The sequence below is a fragment of the Rhinoraja longicauda genome, chromosome 24 (assembly GCF_053455715.1).
Source record: "Rhinoraja longicauda isolate Sanriku21f chromosome 24, sRhiLon1.1, whole genome shotgun sequence".
NCBI classification, from domain to species: Eukaryota; Metazoa; Chordata; class Chondrichthyes; order Rajiformes; family Arhynchobatidae; genus Rhinoraja; species Rhinoraja longicauda.
In genome coordinates, this window is record NC_135976.1 from 23,837,251 (window position 1) to 23,858,111 (window position 20,861).

The window sequence follows — 20,861 nt, forward strand, 5'->3', positions numbered from 1 at the left end:
TGAGTTGACATTTAAACAGGCTGCTTTGTTCTAAACTGGTATTGAGCTTCCTTCCTATTATTGGAGCTTGGCTCATTCCGGCAAGTGGAAAGAATTCCATCACACTTTTAATTTTGTGGTTTGTCGATAATGGACAGACCTTGAGTGTCAGGAGGCGAATTGCCTGCCACAGGGTATCCAGCATATGACCTGCTTTTGTAAACACAATATTCATGTGGCACGTCTAGTAGAGTTCTCTAGTTAATTATGACCACCAGAATGTTGATGGCAAGGTCCTCAATGATGGCAATGTCACTGGATGTCAGCAGTAGGTGTTGGATATTTATTGGTGATAGTCGCTGGCTGCAATTATTGCAGTGTAAATTTTACTTGCTCCTTTCGCCCCTGGATCTTACCACACGAAGGCATGGATGCCTTCATTTACTGGGAAGTTTTGAATGGAAACATGAGCAAATTTCTCAATTTCTGAGAAAAAAACAAAGCACTGGAGGAACTCAGCAGAACACGCAGCATCTGCAGATGGAAATGGGAGGATGACGTTGAGTCCGGACACTTCCTCAGACCGGAGAACCCTGACCTGAAATGTTATTTGTCTATTCCCTCCATAGATGCTGCCTGTCCCACTAAATTCCCCTAGCACTTTGGTTTTTTGCTCAAGATTCCAGCATCTGTAGCCTCGTGTCTCCCCATTTCTGATATTGTTGTGGGAACAAAGTTATTAACAAAGCAGCTATGGTTGGTTGGGCCTAGGACAATGGCCCAATGAACTCTTGCAGCAATGTCAGGGGGCTGGGACGAGTGACTTCCAACAACTCATATTTTCTTTCTACAAGGCATTACCCAACCCATTGGTAGACTCCTCCTCTCTTACCCAAGCCATTGATTACTTATCTTTTTGTTACCTATTAACTTCACTGTTAAATTATGCTTTGATATCAAGGACTATTAACCTCACATCTGAAGTTCAGCTCAGTGGTCTGTGTTTATACCAAGATCATGATGAGATCTGGAGTCAAATACTTGGCAAAACCCAAACTGGGCATCAGTAGATGCTATTTGATAGTATATGACACTTTCCATCATTTTACTGATGATTGAGTACAGACCAAGTGAAATCACTCCTCTTCATTTCCCGTAAGACTTACATATATAGCACCTTCTGTATGTCTTGCAGGATGTTCTTTTATTATATGGGACATCTGGCAGAGTATTTTTGATGTATTGTTCCAGATGTGGCACCCAATTTTTTGTAATGCAAGTCATGGTTCTTTGAAGTCTACCTTATAATGGGCAGGGCCTGGGTTTACCATTTTTGATAAAACATAGGTTCCGTGACAGTAAGGTTGATGAATCAAAAGCTTTGCATTTAAGTAATTCCTTTCCTAGGAAATAGATGAACCACTTTACAATCGGCGGGGTCCTGAGGAAGTTTATTCATTCACAAGTGACAAGAAAAGCTGCAGTGATTTTGTACACAGCAAGGTCTGACAAATCGCAATGCGATGACAATGAGAAATACGCTTTGACTTAAGGGTTGGTTGCCCAGTACGTCGTGGACATCCAATCTGTTGTTATTTCGCCCCGTGCAATGTGGTTTACCTTTCTTATATCCAGTCAATGGCATATGATGCCCAAAACCCTAACTGTGCAGCACATCTTTAGTCCTGGATCATCAGTCGGATTCTGGGTTCAAGCCAAAGGATGGGTTTAAACCTGCAGCCTTCCAACTACATCTACTGCAACATTGTGTACGAAACACAGTGGTCATGAGGTATTTATAACTGAATACCTTAGCATATAGGAGTATAATTCATAACCTTCTTAGTTAATACATACAAAACTAATAAGGAGAAAGTATACTCTTTCCACAACTAGATTAGTAAAATCATTTATTAAAAGTATGAAGAACTGAGCTGCTCAGATTCAGTAAGATATAAAGTACACTGTTGCCGAACACTTGCCATGAAACAGCAAGGGTCCAACGTGCACAGGAAATCTAACATATTGTTTATGCACATCTGATATTAAACTAATTGGTTCCAACTAAAACAAGATTGACTATTTGATGCCTCTCTGGTTATTGAAGCTAAACTACAGATCAACTGGTCAGCATGCAGTCTTTGGGCTAAAGGGCCTGTTTCCGTGCTGTACAACAGCACAAACTCATCTCAACGCTAAAATAATTTGTCAAGAAATTAATCACCCATGATGACCTGCAGAAAGCTCACCAAGATGTCAAAGCAAATGGAAATATTTTGAAGGGCAAAGAATTGGGGCCCATCTCTGAGAGTGGGTGTAAGTGCAGGAGACAAAACATTTGCACTGAAGAGTAGAAATGTCCCAAAATATAAAAACATAAAATTGAAAAGAACAGCTGGAAATTAATTTAGCAGAAATTAAGCACATTGTGAGATAATTGCCAACCCTCAGAAGATCCAGGAAAACCAAACAGTAAATGAAAAGAATTGTTCAAATTACTATGAAAATTGCAACTAAGTTACTAAATCAGTGTTTAGATGAAAGATTACAATTTCCACAATAGAGCAATTAAATAAAAAGGGAGGCACATGAGCTTTAACAAATGCTGACATTTTGTCCAAAACCAAACATGATTGTGGATAGGTCCTGCAGAGGGGAGGTACAGAAGTTTAATCTCAAAACCTAAATTAATAGATTAAGTGGAAAGAGGCTCCTGACTGCTTGGGTCAAGGGTAAATGTCAAGAGTAAAGTTTAAAAAGTAAATGTCAAAATCTTTAAGGTAAAGTTACCCAAGGTTATGTTTGGGAAAAGATCAAACTGTGCAGCATATTTGTACTTTCAGCTGTACAACCTCAGGTGACCCGAAGCCTTTTCCAACCAAAAATACTTGTAGATTTTGTAGCTTACTTTAATTTCCCCAATATTGATTGCGATACCCTAAGTGCAAGAGGCCTAGATTGTACAGAATTTGTGCATCCAAGAGGGTTTCTTGAAACAGTATGTGGATAGTCCAAACAGAGGAGGGGCCATACTAGACCTTGCATTAAGAAATGAGCCTGGCCAAGTGATTGAGGTTTCAACGAGAGAGCATTTTGGGTCATTGATCACAACTACTTAAGTTTTGGGGTAATTATGCATAATGATAAGTCTAGATATCTGGGGAAAATGTTAAATTGGGAGAAAGCAATTTACAATATAATTAGGCAGGAGCTAGCGAGAGTAAATTGGGAGCATGTGTTATTGGGTAAGTCCATATGTAGGAGTCATTTAAAGACCAGCTGATCAGAATTTAGGAATATGCAGGTTCCTGTGAGGAGGAAAAACAAGGATGGCAAGTTTAGGAATCTTGGATGACAAGAGATGTAGATATAGTCAAAAAGAAAAAATAAGCATTTGTAAGGTTTAGGAAGTTGAAACCAGACCATTAATGAATGTAATGACAGCAGGAATGAACTCTAACAGGAACCAAGATGGACTATGAAATGTCATGACAAGCAGTATTAAGGAAAATCCAAACACATTCTATTCATATATTAAGACAAGAGAGTAGTTAGGCAGAGGGTAGGACTATTCATTGATAAAAGAGAGAATTTATGCCAGGAGCCTGAGGAAGGCAAGGACCCCCAGAAGGATAATATTCCACAGTATTGGCTGAGAACAAATGTTTTGGATTTGTCTCAGAAACTCAGTTTGACTTGACCTTGGTGCTTGTGGACATGTCTTACTTCATTATTGAAGCCGTTAGTGATTATGTACAATCATCCGCAACTAAGCTTGAGTCATAGAGTATGGAAAAGGCCCTTTGACCTAACTAGTTCATGCTGATCAAGTGCCCACCTAAGCTTTCCCATTTCCCTGCGTTTGACCCACATCTGTCTAAATTTTTTGTAATTATGTACCTGTCCAAATGTCTTTTAAACGTTGTTATTGTATCTGCCTCCTCCATTTTGATTCATCCCATTAAAACACCAACAAACTTAAGGTTTATTCATTGCAGTTTACGCATTGCACAGTGAAAGTAGCACAGCACTTGCATTGATTATAATGGCTGAAATTTCAGTATTCTTCGTCGTCATCGTCCTGATCTATAGAGTCTGCTCCCACTTCCTCGTAATCTCGCTCTAACGCAGCCAAATCTTCCCTTGCTTCAGCAAACTCTCCCTCTTCCATTCCTTCGCCCACAAACCAGTGGACAAATGCCCGCTTGGCATACATTAGGTCAAACTTGTGATCCAGACGAGCCCAGGCCTCAGCAATGGAAGTCGTGTTACTTAGCATGCAGACGGCACGCTGAACCTTGGCTAGGTCACCGCCAGGCACCGCAGTGGGAGGCTGATAATTGATCCCAACCTGACAACCAGAGGGGGAAAGTCAGCTTAGTTGTTGATAAAAATATAAAGTTGCTGGAAATAACCAGTGTTAAGATATCAGACCAACTACAGAGGATATTGCTGAGTCTCATGTAACTACCGTTGTACTAAATAAACCTTCGTCAATTTCACTTGTCGGCAGATCCCGAAAATCTCACTCGCCCATTATCAATGTGGAGCAGTCATATAGCAGTGGCTCAGAATATTGGGACCCCAGAGATACTGTTACAGAGAAAAACATCAGAATGTTTTCATCATTGAATCTACACTGACTTTTACTTTTGTTTATAGTTGGTATGAGTCGGTGACCAGTAATCAGTTAGTAAATGCAGATTTTCCTGGGAATGATCCTTCTGATCCTGGAAACCAGCTAGATTTCTCCTGGAAGTAACTTTGTTCCTTCACTTTGAGCAGCTGAGACAAAGAAATCAGAAGGCCACCCCTCCACCAAATCAGACTCCTGAGTGTGCAATGCAGCCAAATGGTCAAATCTACCATGGAAGATGTGTGTGCTACACGCAAGACCAGCAGTCACTATCCTTCCCCAGCTGTCCTTGTGACCTTTCACCTCTTAACATCATACAACATAGGAGCAGAATTAGGCCATTCAGCCCATCAAATTTGCTCTGCTATTCGATCATGGCTGATCTCAAACCAATTTGGCTGCCTTTTCCCCATAACCTTTGACAACCTGAGGATTGAGGTGAGAAAGACGAGAATTCTTCTTCAAAAGGTATTAGCAGACAAGTTATGTTTTCGATGGCAATCTGACATACATTAGAACAAGAAACAGAAGCACATGGCAAGAGCATTGCTGACCTTGTGCCTCAGCACCATTTTCTTGCACTAACCTTTGATTCATTTAATATTGGTTCGCAATCTTGACACGTTTCCTAACATTCAAAAACCCATTAATCTCAGTGTTGGCATTGCTAATTAGTACCACCCTAGCCTGAAGCAGCGACAGGGATGACTTATCCAGTAAAAGCCTGCCAAGCAAAGCAACCCAAAAAGAGAACCCACTGATGAGGATGCGGATTTGGGTTCTGCTTCAGTGAGGAGATACAAGCGCCAGAGGTGGCACCTGGTTCCCTCAAGTGACAACACTCACCTTGAATCCAGTGGGACACCAGTCCACAAACTGAATTGATCGCTTGCTCTTGATGCTGGCAATAGCAGCGTTGACATCCTTGGGGACCACGTCGCCTCGGTACAACATGCAGCAGGCCATATACTTGCCGTGGCGAGGATCGCACTTCACCATCTGGTTGGCAGGCTCAAAGCAGGCATTGGTGATCTCTGACACAGACAGCTGCTCATGGCAGGCTTTCTCAGCAGAGATGATGGGCGCATAGGTGACCAATGGGAAGTGGATACGCGGGTAGGGGACCAGGTTAGTCTGGAACTCTGTCAGATCTATGTTCAAAGCTCCATCAAAGCGCAGCGAGGCAGTGATTGACGACACAATTTGGCCAATCAAACGATTGAGATTGATGTACGAGGGACGATCTACGTCAAGGTTTCGGCAACAGAGGTCATAGATCGCCTCATTGTCCACCATGAACGCACAGTCCGAGTGCTCCAAGGTGGTGTGAGTAGTGAGAATGGAGTTGTACGGCTCAACCACAGCCGTAGAGATCTGAGGAGCTGGGTAGATAGCAAATTCCAGCTTGGATTTCTTCCCATAATTGACGGATAAACGCTCCATCAACAGGGAAGTGAAGCCAGATCCCGTGCCTCCCCCAAAACTGTGGAATATCAGAAAGCCCTGAAGGCCCGTACATTGGTCTGACTGCAAAAGAAAAGGAAGGCAGGTTAGACAGTCTGAAGAATTGGCTTTGCAGCTTGTACCTGTTCACCAGAAAAAAACAAAGGACATTAGCAACCTCTGGCAGATGTCAATTGCTCAGATATTGGAAAGGTCTTGTATATGCAACACAATTCTTGTCCCATAACTTCAATTGCTCAAATGATTTTAAGCCTGGATATCAGAAATTATAACATCACTATGTCTTGTTATTGAATGGTGATAGTTAAATGTTAACGAACCAATGATATTGGAATTATTCAGAAGTCTATTCGGATGAGGATGAATTTTAAACAAAGCAATTGATTCAGAATAACATTCCTTGATTAAAGTGTTGTGCCTAATTCCTTTTTTTTTAAGATCCATGTCTGAGAAGCCTGGGTGAGATGAGGGTATTTATTCCCCTTTCAGTCTGTAGTGGGACTGCTTTTGCTTCCAGGGTGAATATGGGAAATTCCAAAAAGGACTGACGTACAGCACAAGAAGATTCACTGAAATATACATGGAAATAGACCCTACAGCCACAGTCACTCTGTTATCCCACTTTCACATACACTCCTTACTCACTCAGGGCAATTTACAGTGGCAAATTAACCACAAAAACCTGCACATCTTTGGGATGAAACTGCAGCACCCGGATGAGACCCACGCGGCCTCTGGCGCTGTGAGACAGCAGCTCTACCAGCTGCATCACTGTGTCGCTCAATGGATTTCAGACAGATGTTTGGAAGGACAGGATGGAAATGCCCCTCAATGACAGGGTTCTTAAATGGAGTTGAACAGCAAACACGTCTCTTCATTCTCCACACTCACCAACTTCCGGACACGCTCAAGGACTGTATCAATGATTTCCTTCCCAACTGTGTAATGACCCCGGGCGTAGTTGTTGGCAGCATCCTCCTTCCCAGTGATTAGCTGCTCCGGGTGGAAAAGGTTCTTGTAAATCCCAGTCCTGACCTCGTCTGAAGGGAACGAAGGAGAGTCAATGGTTGAACCATGTTGCACAAAATAAGTGAGTGATCAACACACCAGGAAAAGTGGCATTGATTTGAATTCCATGGACACTCCGTTCCACGATATTTTTTGGTGTGTACAAGCTTGAAATGGACAGTGAGCAGCCTGGATTCACAGCCTCGATGCACCCAAGGCAGAGCAGGGTTAAGAGGGAAATCTCCCAGGGGAGAGCGAGAAATACGAGAGAAGACTGGAGACTCATGTTCAAGATGCTGTGTGGGGTTATCCCAAATGTAAGCATTGTACAAACAGTAAATTAAATAACTACTGTCAAACACCGAGAGCGTGTCAAGAGGACTGATTCAAAACAATATATGTATGTTTTTATCTTAAGTAAATGATACAAAATTTGTAGGGAACAAAAAAAATCATGAGCATCTCAGCAGGTCAGGCAACATCTGTGGAGGGAATAGACAAACGACATTTTGGAGCAAGACCCTACCAACTCATGGGAGTATGGGGGAAAATGCTGGGAAAGAGAGATGAGAGTTGGGCAAAGCCAGGCAAGTGTTCGGTGGATATAGTCAAGTCAAGTCAAGTGGAGGACGGTGATTGGCAGAAGGGTGAAATAAGTTACAAAGGCTAGAGGTGAAAAGTGTGTCAGTATGGGAATGGGAGTTAAAACCCTTGGCGGACCAAAACAATGTAATTGGTGAAACAGTTGTCAAGTCTACGCTTAGGTCGCCGACGTACAGGAGGCAACAATGGGAATACCGGATGCAGTCGGAGGTTAGCAGGAAGTGCACATGAACCTCTGTCTTACTTATAGGACTGCTGGATCTCTGGAGGCGAGCAAGGAGGTATACGGACATCCAGGAAGTCTAGCAATCCTTCCAGGTGTTGAAGAGGTTCATGTGCATCTCCTCTAACCTCATTGACTGCATGTGGTGTTCCCTATGTGCTTCCTGTATATCAGCAAGACCAAGCATAGACTCGGCAACCGTTCACCAAACAGTTGTGCATGGTCCACCAAGGCCTACCAGATTTCACGGTTGCCATTTTACCTCCTCTTCCCATTCCCATTTGACTTCCTGCCCTGGGCCTCCTCCATTGATAGAGTGAGGCTGTGTGCAAACTGGAGGAACAATACCTCATATTCCGCCCGGGTAACTTACAAACCAATGGTATGAACATTGAATTCTCCAATTTTAGGTAACCGCTAACACTACCCTTCCCATCACAAACCCCCTTTCTTCCCACCCCCATCCCCTGTGCCCCACCTAGACTCATGCCAGATTTGCGGTAGCATCTGGGGTAAGGTAACAGGAAGGTTGGGAGAATAAAAGAGGTTGAGTATAAATAGGTAGATTTGAATCCAAGCAGGGGTTTTGCATTTTGGGAGGTCAAATGTAAGGGGAAGGTATATTGTTGATTGCAAGACCCTTAACAGCTTTGTGTTTACAGGGATCTGAGGATTCAGGTCCATTGCTCCGTGAAAGTTACACCACCAGTAGATGGTGTCTTATAGATGATGTACGGTATGCTCGCCTTGATGGATCGGAATATTGAGTACAAGAGGAAGTCGTGATGCAGCCTTACAGGACTTTGCATCGGCCACATTTGGAGCATTGCGTGCAGAACTGGTTAGAAACATAGAAAATAGGTGCAGGAGTAGGCCATTCGGCCCTTCGAGCCTGCACCGCCATTCAATATGATCATGGCTGATCATCCAGCTCAGTAGCCTGTACCTGCCTTCTCTCCATACCCCCTGATCCCTTTAGCAAAAAGGGCCACATCTAACTCCCTCTTACCCCAAGAAAATGTGGAGACTAGGAAAGGGTGCATATGAGTTTTATCTCAATGCTCCCTGGATTAGGTAGAATTGGCTGTAAAGGGAGTTGGACAAACTTGGAATGTTTTTCCTTGAATGCCGAAGGTAGAGGGGTGATCGAGAGAAGTATATAAAGTTAAGGCATATGCAGTCTGAACCTTGTTTCCAGGGTGGAAATGTCAAAAACTAGAGGATATAAATTTAAGAAAGGGGCGAAGTTTAAGGAGATGTGCTGGGCGTTTTTCTTTACACAAAGGGTGGTGGGTGCCTGGAATGCACTGCCAGGGATGGTGGTTGAGGCAGATATGATAGTGGGATTTAAGAGGCTGACCTGCTGAGATAGGCACATGGTTATGCAGGGAATGGAGGGATATGGATCACGCACAGGCAGATGAGATTAGTTTATCTTGGTATCAAATTTTGCACAGACATTATGGGCCGAAGGACCTGTTCCTGCGCCAGAGAAATTCAGCAGGTCAGGCACCATCTTTGGAGAACATGGATGGATGACGTTTTAGGTCAGGACCCTTCTTCAGACTGGCGATACTTGGGGGCTACAGCAACCCTAAAACCGATTGGGCTAAATATGAACAGCCAAACGGATAAGCGAAAAGGACAACTGGAACAAAAAAACAGAGCAGCTGTTGACATAAAAAGGAGCGCAAGAGTCAGTGTGTGAATAGTGCTAATAGTATGTGGGGTCCTAAAACAAAGGCTGGAACTGATTAGGGACCAAGAGCATAATCCAAACAGCGGCAGAGCTGGAATATTTAATAGGTACTTTGTATTGACCTTTATAAAGAAAACATGTTGCTAATATCTAAGAAGAATTGAGGGCGCGGAGGGTCTCGCCCCGAAACGTCGCCCATTCCTTCTCTCCTGAGATGCTGCCTGACCTGCTGAGTTAACCCAGCATTTTGTGAATAAGTAGAATTGAAGGCAGTAGACAAGATAGGTAAAAATGAGGAGTTACTAGAAAAACTGGTTATGCTTAATTTGAATTATTCAGATGGCACAGATGAGATGCATCCTAATTTGCTGAGGGATATTGAGTCAGATATGGCATCATAACTTTCAATCCTCTCAAACATACAGAGAGCTGATGGAGGTCCTGACAATGGCATGTGTTAGACCTTCATTCAGACACTATGACATGTCAGACACAATCAGCTGAGTCATGGTGGAGAAGGTTTCAGAAGCAATAACCAGGAAAAACATTAAAAGACACAAGGGGAGATCAGAGCTAATCAAAGCATGGTTTGTTAAAGGCAAATCGTTTGACTATCCTGGTTGAATTTTTTGATGTAATAGGGGGTTGACAAAGAAAACGCAGTAGATCTTGTCCACATTTGATTTTCAGGAAGTGTTTGACAAAGTCCACGCAAAAAATTGCTTTAAACAATTGAGGTCCATGCAATACAGAAACAGCACGGGTATTGAATTTGTTTATGACCAAATAAGATGGAATGTGTAGATGGCTGGCATATATTCAGTGAGCCAAAGCACCTGCTTCTATGATTTATGAAGTTATGACTTTGATGAAAGGAAAAAGGCTAAATGGTAAATTATTGTTTTTCTAGATTTGTGAATGACAGTGACATTCTCCAGATATTACCACCATATGAGCGAATCAGTTGTAGATGTGCAATTGTCCACATTTAGATACAAGACAAAGCTTGAAGGTGCAGCCTGCCAAAGGACATAGGCTAATAGCATAATGACAATAAATATGATGCAGTCACAAAAAAAAAATAATTAGCACAGTTCTAAAGGGTGTAGAGAAACAGAGAGTATATCATTGGAAGTGGCAGGACATGTTGAGAGCAGCTGGTAAACCACATGGGATCTTTGGTGACATAAACACAAGCACGCGAACAAAAGCAGGGAAGCTTTGTTAAATAGGCAGTGCCTAAACCATAACTGGAAACCTGCATCCCATTCTGGAAGTACGTTGAGCCCCTGAGGAGGATGCAACAAAGATTTCACCTGGTAGCTTCATGGGCACAGGGATTTCAGCAACTAGAGAAGCTTGGGTCATTCTCTCTCGAACAAAGAAAGTTGAGAGAATTGACAGATGTGCAAGATCATATTTGTCTTCGACAGGGCAAACAGAGGAAAGTTAATACGATAAGCAGATGGTGCAAAAGTCCAAGGGACAGAGCTGAAAGTTGAAAGGCAAAAGATGCGGGGAGGTAGAATTTTTTTTTTTTCAGCAGCAATACCCTGGTGCACACTAGATATTTGAGTGAGAAGTCAGCGGAGGATACTGGGTAGGCACATGCAAACATAATTTTGAGGGTTCAGAAAGAACAAGAGGTTTTCACTGAGAAGGCAGCTCATCAGTGGGCTAGCATGGACCTGAGTGGTCTCCTATTACGTCTGGGAGCAGATTGATTAGGCAATAATTAGCCAGATTCGACTTGTTCAACTTTAATAGTTTTGCCCTTTTTTTGATGGCTCACTTGCACAGCCACAACTTTCCTTCAGACGCCTCCAGCTCTGACTCACTCCTTGTTGATTCCAACTTAAGTTCCACTCTTCACATTTTGGATCCAATCATGATTTCAGGTATGGTTAAGAAATTAATTGTTTTCCAAACCAACCCACTGTTCTGGTCTCCTCCTGAGATCCAGCTCAATGCCATCCTTGGTGCATTCATGCTCTTGACTTCTCCCTCCATAAACTCCTATGGATGATCTCAGAGCTGTCCTAGTTCACATTTCTTCACTGCATTTGGTACCACAAAAGATTTTCTTATATCTTCTCAAGCAGAGGTTACAAACCTCAAGTCAAATTCTTATATTTCTGCTGGTCTGTGTTGGCTCTTCACTTTCCTCTTACCTTGCTCCCTTCTGCAGTCTGATTCCTTACTGTGTGTTCGTGCCCTCTTTTGACCTTGCCCTCTGTAATCTTAAATGATCAGTCTTCAGATGCTTAAACTACACTCCCCAAGGTTAATGCCAATGTTGATGCAGACGGTCTGCCGGATTCTATGCTTTTGTTTTGGTCCAGTAGTGTTGGTATGATGAATCGTTTGCTAGAACAGCCAACATTGATAAGGGTCTGGGATCACATAGACTGGATCACCGAGGGGCAGATTTCCATTACTGAATGAATTGTTGAAACAATGTGATTCACTAATCACTTTCACAGCATCATTATCTAACACTAATTTTCCTTATAAAAAGTTAATTAAAATATCCAAATTTAAGTTCTGAGTTGGTGTGATAGGATTTAATCTCTTGATTCTGGATTGTTAGTGGTAATTATTGGATCAGTAATTTATTATACTGATCTGTAGCATCCAAGAAAATAGGGCAGCACAGTGACACAATAATAGAGTTGCTGCCTTACAGCGAGACCTGGGTTCAATCCTGACTATGGGTGCTGTCTGTACAGAATTTATACATTCACCCTGTGACTGCGTGGGTTATCGCCGGGTGCTCCGGTTTCCTATCACATTCAAAAGACGTACAGTTTTGTAGCTTAATTCTGTAAATTGTCCCTGGTGCATAGGATAGAACTAGTGTATGGGTTGATTGTTGGTTGGCGCGGGCTCAGTGGGCTGAATGAATGAATATAACTTTATTGTCATTCAAAACTATACAGGCGAGTGCATATTTGAACGAAATTCCGTTGCAACTGGCTCACAATGTAACACCAAATAATAAAAATTGATTAAAGAAAAATAAATAAATAAGTAACTCGCACATAAAATAATGGCGGCAGATCATTGTGAATTCAAGAGTCTGATGGCTCGGGGGAAGAAGCTATTGCAGAACCTGGCTGTTCTGCTCCGTATGCTGCAGTACCTTTGATCAGAGGGCAGCAGGATGAACAGTCCATGATGGAGATGGGTGGGGTCTTTAATATTTTTGGCCTTGGACAAGCAGCGTTTGTGTGCAATGTCCTGGATGGAAGAAAGTGAAGTCCCGATGATTTTCTCAGCCGTCCTCACCACTCTCTACACGGACTGAGGCTTTGCAGTCCCCAGACCAGACAGAGAAGCAGTTGGTCAGTATCCTCTCTATGGTGCCCCTGTAGAAAGTGGTGAGGATGGGATGGGGGAGGTGTGCTCTTCTCATCCGGCACAGAAAGTGCAAACGCTGCTGGGCTCTCTTGACTAGAGATGCAGTGTTTAGGGACCAGGTCAGGCTGTCTGTGATCTGCACCCCCAGGAACTTAGTGCTACTGACTACCCTGGAAGGGCTTGTTTCCAAGCTGTATCTCTAAACTAAAGTAAAAGTGAATTTAAAGCGTTGTTGGAAAAACATCCAATAATCCCGAAATCCTGTCAGTCTGGCACCAAAGTTCAAAGAGTGTCAGATTATTAGTTCTAATGGAATTCAATTAACTGAATTTTAATTCCTCAGAGCCATGATGGGATTTGAATCTGAGTGACTGGATTGTTAATCCAGGCCTCCGGGTTACTGATCCAACAATTTAACCATTGTGAGACTATTCATAAAAGATTTAGGCTCAGGAGCAATTTGCATCAAGGATTACATGACAGCCATAACAAAGTAGAGATAAACAGGAGTCTTTTTAGAATAGCACAGTTTAGCTAATGGAGTAATCAAATGTTCAAGCAGTGGGTGCAGTAGAGTGTCCAGTTGTCTGAACTGTGGATGCATAGAACGGTGGGAAAGACAGCTGCAAGAGTTGCCAGGATGTTTGCGGTTAACCTTTATTTTCAAAAATAAAATAATAGGTTTCATTTTAAAAGAGAGGTGTGCTTAGTAAAAGTTAGTGTTGAGAAGGATTGAGATGTCTTTATAAATACATCCAGAATGTTAACATGCAAGCAGCAGCAAGCATTGTGGTCAGTAAGCAACACGTTAGCCTTTATTGTAAAGCAATTGGAGGACAAGAACAAGGAGGCCATGTTGTAGGACTTGCACTTTACCTATCACCGAGGGTTCCAAGTCCACAAAGATCGCACGTGGAACATGTCTTCCCGCTCCAGTCTCACTAAAAAAGGTGCTGAAGGAGTCATCTACTTTGCTGGTGGACTTGGTGGACATCGCATTTCCATCCGGTTGAATCCCGTGCTCCAGGCAATACAGCTCCCAGCATGCATTGCCGATCTGGACTCCAGCCTGTCCGATGTGGATGGAGATGCACTCTCTCTGTTGTTGGCAGTGGTGGAATAATAAACACAAAACAATCAGAGCAGTGTATCACAATCCGTTCAATTAGCATGTTCTGCAATCGTTTAACCCACCATCCACCCGACACACCAGTCTTTGGCACCTTGAACACTCCAACCCTTTAGTTGGCATTGTGTGCCTGTGGGTGCCAGGTACAAAGGATCACTGCTGCTTAAAGTAGTCAAACTGGCGGAGTTCGCTGGTGGAGGGGGTGGAGGGAGGGAGAAAGGCCAGTGCTTCTTAACCTTCACTGACACAGCATTTTGTGGAACTGGCCATGCCTTGTGTCCCATTGAACAGTAGAGTGCAGCCAGATGAGCCATGACTTTAGTTGTGTCGATAACTCACAGGAACCGATTCACACTCAACCATCCACTTGATGGACCACGGTTAGGATCAAAATGCCACCGGAGTACCTGCTCCCTCATTTCAAATTCAGCTGCCATTCTATGTGTCACTAAAACAGAATCAAATTCACACACGACTGTGTTCCTGCATTCAACACCAACACCGTTGTCAAGTTTGCAGACGACACAACGGTGATCGGGCTGATCACCAACGATGATGAAACACACTACAGAGCGGAGGTGCAGAACCTGGCAGACTGGTGCTCAGATAACAACCTGTCCCTAAACACCTCCAAGACCAAGGAGCTGATCATCAACTTCCGTAGGTCACATAACGGGGAATACGCTCCGATCTTTATCAACGGGGACAGTGTGGAGAGTGTCCAGCTTCAAGTTTCTGGGCACTCACATTTCGGAGGACCTCACATGGTTCACTAACACCGCTGCGCTGGTCAAGAAGGCGCAGCAACGACTGTTCTACCTGAGAACACTGAAAAAGTCTGGTCTGCCCCAACAGCGGCTGACGACCTTCTACCGCTGCATCATAGAGCGCATTCTATCGCGTGGCATCCCTGTGTGGTATCCCAGCTGCACGAAGGCAGAGAGGAAAGCTCTTCAGCGGGTAGTCTATACTAACAAGATTATTGGAACACAGCTACCTGCCTTGGAGGGCATCTACAACACACGATGCCTCAGAAAAGCTACCAGCATTCACAAAAACTTCTCACACCCCTGCAATAATCTGTTCGAACTTCTACCATCTGGCAGATGCTGCAAGGCCTTCTATGCCCGCACCTCCAGACTCAGGAACAGCTTCATCCCCAGGGCCATAGCTGCTCTGAACCGGTCCTGCTGAGTCGGATGGTCACATCGCACAGCGAACCGGCAGACCTACTTGCACTTTATTCTGTTTTAAAACTGTTTCTAATTTTGTTTCACTGGGTTGTCTAAATTTATGCTGATTAGCTAATTAATTTATTGCATCGTATGGAAGTCGCATTCCTAATCTCGTTGTACCCCTGTACAATGACAATAAAGATATATTGTATTGTATTGTATGTGTAGTAGAGGTCAAACAGTTCCTGCAGCTCCACAAATGCTCAGCCCACTTGTATGAACAGGCCAGATGCAAATTCCTACAATGGACCTGGGGCTTAAAATAGATAAAGTTGACAACGGTGTACAAGATCGTGCAACAAAGGTGCAATGAAGCTTGACTACGCATCTGTTTCCTGAGTCATGTGAGTTGGGTGGGGATTGGAGGTGGAAAGGCAAGGTAATTATGCTAATGTAAGAGAATACGTTAGAGAAATGTGACAAATATTTTAAAAATCCTTGAGATCCAACAGGTTCGCAGTAATTGAAAAACAAAACAAAAATTGCAGTTTCTAAAATCCTAAATAAAATCAATGATGCAACCACTTTTGAAGGCCAGGCAGCATCTGTGAAAAGAGAAAGAGTTAATGCTTCAGGTGAAAAGAGCCTTCATTAGTACTGCACTGGAAAAGACTCCGAAAAAAGTTCTGCTGAAGGGCTCTGCGACCTGAAATTTTTCCAGCACTTTTTGTTTGAGTACCAGCATCTCAACTTTGAGAATAATTCAATATACGAATGCTTTTGGATCTGAAGTTGGTTTTTTTAAACAAATATTTGTCATATTGGTGTAATGTATTCCAACAGATGTACAGTTGCTGTTAACAAGCCCCAACACAATCTGGGGTGGGAAAGCAGCCCAACCAGTTGGACTTGCCGTTTTTAATCCACAAAATACCCTGAGGGAAAAAAGTCGTTAACCCGTTCGCTCTTCACAAGCTCAATTCGCATGAGGGCACTCGGTAGCCCAGCTGAATAGCCCCCCTACACTTTACGAAGCTAGTTCACCTCAGGAATCACTGAAGGCACATGATGTTTTAGAAGGGAGGGTGCATCTCCAGTCCAGAAACAATGGGTTGAGTGACAAAGGGTTCACGGCAGAGCTAGGACTACAGGAATCCTGGTCTTTCCCATTTACCTGGGAAAAGGGAAAGACTTATGCCTGTTAACAGTGGTGTTAACAGAGGAAAGAACGGATGTCAATACCACCTCGCTCCTTCTGTCTCCTCTCCCCGGCCTGAGGGAGACTCCCCTTCCCACCACCATTGCCGTTGGGGCGATGGTGTAGGGGCCGCAGCCCCGCTTTCATACACGCTCTCCCGGGCGGGCGGACGGACGGAGGCTCCCGTGGCTGGGTGTGGCGCTGGGTAGGGGGGGCACACCCGCGGACCGGTGTCTCCGCCCGCCCACCTGTCTGTCCGTGCGGCCCCGGCGCCCACTCTGGCTGCGGGTCCGGAGCGCTGCCCGCCACTCACCATGATGATCTGTCCGGGGACTCTCGAATCTCAAGCCCGCTCCCAGCTCGGCGCCAACTCATCCACGGCGGGGCGGGGCCTCGCCAAGAACCAGGCGCTGTCATTGGGCAACTGGAGGAAGGCGGGGCTTCTGCAGCTGCCCATCCAACCCGAGGCGTGTCAGAGGGGCAAGGGCCCGGGCAGGAGGGGGGTAGAGGTTGTTGAGGGGGAGGATAGGAGGACGTAGAACGTGCAGGGGGAATACAATAAGCAGGAGAGGGAAGAAGAGGATGGGAAAGGGCACGGAGCGAGGAGGAGGTAAAAGTTATGGGGAAGAGAGGGTGCAGGGGGATGGGATAGGATAGGAAGGGAAGAGGATAGAGGGCAGGGGAGGATTCAAGAACGGCAGATGATGGTTTAAACCGAAGATAGACACAAAAAGCTGACTGGAGAAGGGTCTCGACCCCAGAAACGTCATCCATTCCTTCTCTCTGGAGATACTGCCTGTCCCGTTGAGTTACTCCAACTTTTTGTGTCTTAAGTAGGGGGAGGGGGCAGGGGAGGATGCAGGGGAGGAGAGGAGGAGGTACAACTTGTGCATGGGGAGGAGAGGATGCAGGGCTTGGGCAGGGGGAGGATTGGGTTGGAAGACAGGGAGAGGGATAGCTGAGTTGTTTGCTCATTGTCACTCTGAACTCAGTGCTGAGTGGTTTGTGGTCTGGAGCACCAGCGACCTTCTACACAGATAATCATTTATCTCTGACTTCCAAACTAATCAAATGCAATTTGTTGCCTCCAAGTATTGCCCGGGACATTTGCAGACAACACCAACATTGGTGGAGTTGTGGGCAGTGAGGAAGACTCAAAGTATACCGTGTGATTTAGCTCAGCCACAGCAATGGGCTGAGAAATGACAAATGGAGTTTAACCTGAGCAAGTGTGAGTTATTGCACTTTGGAAGGTCGAATATAAGGGGGAAATATATAATTATTGGCAAGATGTACAGAAAGATATTGTGGTCATTGTCTATAGCTCTCTCAAAGTGGAAACACAGGTAGATTGAGTTGCAAAGAAGGCATATAAAAGTACCATTACCAAATTTGCAGATGATACAAAGCTGGGTGGCAGTGCGAATTGTGAGGAAGATGCTATGAGGTTGCAGGGTGACTTTGACAGGTTGTGTGAGTGGGCGGATGCTTGGCAGATGCAGTTTAATGTGGATAAGTGTGATGTTATCCACTTTGGTGGTAAGAATAGGAAGGCAGATTATTATCTGAATGGTGTCAAGTTAGGAAAAGGGGACGTACAACGTGATCTGGGTGTCCTAGTGCATCAGTCATTAAAAGGAAGCATGCAGGTAGAGCAGGCAGTGAAGAAAGCCAATGGAATGTTGGCCTTCATAACAAGAGGAGTTGAGTATAGACGCAAAGAGGTCCTTCTGCAGTTGTACAGGGTCCTAGTGAGACCGCACCTGGAGTACTGTGTGCAGTTTTGGTCTCCAAATTTGAGGATTGATATTCTTGCTATTGAGGGCGTGCAGCGTAGGTTTACTAGGTTAATTCCCGGAATGGCGGGACTGTCATATGTTGAAAGACTGGAGCGACTAGGCTTGTATACACTGGAATTTAGAAGGATGAGAGGGGATCTTATCGAAACGTATAAGATTATTAAGGGGTTGGACACATTAGAGGCAGGAAACATGTTCCCAATGTTGGGGGAGTCCAGAACCAGGGGCCACAGTTTAAGAATAAGGGGTACGCCATTTAGAACAGAGATGAGGAAAAACTTTTTCAGTCAGAGAGTTGTGACTCTGTGGAATTCTCTGCCTCAGAGGGCAGTGGAGGCCAACTCTCTGAATACATTCAAGAGAGAGCTAGATAGAGCTCTTAAGGATAGCGGAGTCAGGGGGTATGGGGAGAAAGCAGGAACGGGGTACTGATTGAGAATGATCAGCCATGATCACATTGAATGGCGGTGCTGGCTCGAAGGGCCGAATGGCCTACTCCTGCACCTATTGTCTATTATCATATGGTATGCTTGTGTTCATTGATCGGGACATTGAGAATGATGAGCATTGAAGATTGTTTACATATTTGTTGTGCTGCAGCAAGTAAGAATTTCATTGTTCTGTCAGGGACATATGAAAATAAAATACTGTTGACTCTTGACAAGCAAGCGGAGGAGATCAGTATGACTTGGCATCATTTCGCATGGATATTGTGGGCCAAAGGGCTTGTTCCTGTGCTGTACTAATTTAGATCAATAATTTGGTGACAACCACATTAAATGTATCCAAATTTGGTGATGATACAAGCCTGAGTACCCGTATGGTTTATGAGGAGCAGGTTGGAGACTTTGGGGGGGGGAATCGAAAGGCTCAGTGAATGGGCTTACTTCGAACAGGTGATCTAATTAAAATATATAAAATTCTTACAGGGTTGATGCAGAGATGATGTTTCCCCTGACTGGGTATCTAGAACCAGGGGGGCATAGCATAAAAATAAGGGGCCAGCACTTAAGGACTGTAATGAGATTTCTTCAACCACTTTGGAACTCTACCCCCAAGAAAGCTGCCGAGTCTCCATCACTCAGCATATTCAAAACAAAGGCTGTGAATTTTATGAAAGGTTAGTACAGTTCAGTGGTTAGCAACCTTAAACTATCAACCAGGCCATTTGTATCCTCTGGACAATTTGCAAATCCAACGTACCAACAGTACACAGTCCCTTATCCAAGTCATTAAGTCATACAGTGCAGAAACAGGCCGTTCAGCCCATCTTGCCCATGCCTAACAACTTGCCCCACCTATACTAATCCCACCTGCCTGCATTTGGCCCATATCTCTCCAATCCTTTTCTATCCATGTACCTGTCCAAATATTTCTTAAATGTTGTGATAGTACCTGCCTCAACTACCTCATCTGGCAACCCGTTCCATATACCGACTACCCTTTATGTAAAAAAGTGGCCCCTCAGGTTCGAATGAAATCTTTCCCCCCTCCCCAAAACCTGTGTTCTCTGGTTGTTTATTCCCCTATTCCAGGTAAAAGATTGCATTTAAGCTATCTAATCCTCCAATGAGGATTAATATAGATCGTAAACAGCTGATTCCAGCATTGATACCTGTGACACCAACAATTCCTACATACTTCTTTTATGATGGTTATCCAATCCACAATCTATGACAATACATTATTCCCAATCCTGTGTACCTTTTCATTAAGGAATTTTATCAAATACATCTTGAAATCCATCCTTTTAGTTTCGTTCACAAAGAACTCCAGCAAATGGGTCCAACAATTTCTCTTTCATAAAACCCTACTAACACTATTTCTTGTCCTAGTTTTTTCTCAATGTTCTACACCTCCTTAAATTTTAGATGGCAGATCTTAAAGTGACGTACCTTCTTCCTTCCTTGACTAGTGGTTTCACAATTTTTTGTTTCCTTGAGACCTGGCAGAATCCAAACAATTTTGCTGCATTACAACCAACACGATTGTCTCTGCATCCACTTTAAGACCCTTGGTTGCAGACCAACAGGCTTTCATTAGTTTGTAAAGTATTTATATTCCACTCATGGTGGAAATAGTTTTAAGATACCGCCCCCCCCCGCACTATTGCCTCTTAACTATTATTGGAATGATTTTAGTGCTTTCCATCAGAGATTTGTCCAATATAACTTTGTATAATTTATGCCATTTCTCAATTTACTATCACTGATTGACCAGTCTCATTCTGTAAGGAACCAGTGTTTATTTAGTGTGTTTTTCCTTTTTATATACCTTTAAAAGTTCCTATTGTCTGTCTTAACACTTCCTTAAATGTGTGTCACTGCTGATCTACCATATTATCCTTTAATCTACCTTCTCTGCCAATTTGAGCCAACTCTGGCACACTACTGCAATTGGTTTTAACTATCAGACTCAAGTTTCTTCTCACTCACAGTGAATCTGAAATTCTAACGTGCTATAATCCCTCTTTCCTCAGGGATTCTTCACCATGAGATCATTAATTAATCCTGTCCCATTACATAATGCAAGATCTAAAACAGCCTGGTCCCGAGTTGGTTACTTGAGGTTCAAGTGCATTAGGATGG

General features: G+C 43.8%; 1 protein-coding gene across 2 annotated transcripts; it reads right to left on the reverse strand.

Moving 5' to 3' along the window:
* Positions 1 to 1,524: 1,524 nt before the first annotated feature.
* On the reverse strand, positions 1,525 to 16,854 carry LOC144605479 (tubulin alpha chain-like). Of its 2 annotated transcripts, none has more exons than XM_078420787.1 (5): positions 16,788 to 16,854; positions 13,849 to 14,071; positions 6,971 to 7,119; positions 5,462 to 6,142; positions 1,525 to 4,330 (listed from the first exon to the last, which is right to left on the reverse strand). In XM_078420787.1, the coding sequence occupies exons 1-5, from the start codon at positions 16,788 to 16,790 to the stop codon at positions 4,037 to 4,039; spliced, it is 1,350 nt and encodes a 449-aa protein (XP_078276913.1). In that variant the 5' UTR covers positions 16,791 to 16,854; the 3' UTR covers positions 1,525 to 4,036. The 2 variants fall into 2 exon arrangements, with proteins under 2 accessions (XP_078276913.1, XP_078276914.1); XM_078420788.1 differs by lacking the exon at positions 16,788 to 16,854 and adding an exon at positions 16,451 to 16,571.
* Positions 16,855 to 20,861: the final 4,007 nt, after the last annotated feature.

What these genes read in the sequence shown, in the direction of transcription:
- LOC144605479 (XM_078420787.1), bottom strand. An exon ending in CTTGGAACCCTCGGTGATAG is followed by an intron (nt 7,120 to 13,848) that starts GTAAAGTGCAAG and finishes CGTTCCCTTCAG; the next exon opens with ACGAGGTCAGGACTGGGATT. An exon ending in GGTGTCCCACTGGATTCAAG is followed by an intron (nt 4,331 to 5,461) that starts GTGAGTGTTGTC and finishes TCTGGTTGTCAG; the next exon opens with GTTGGGATCAATTATCAGCC.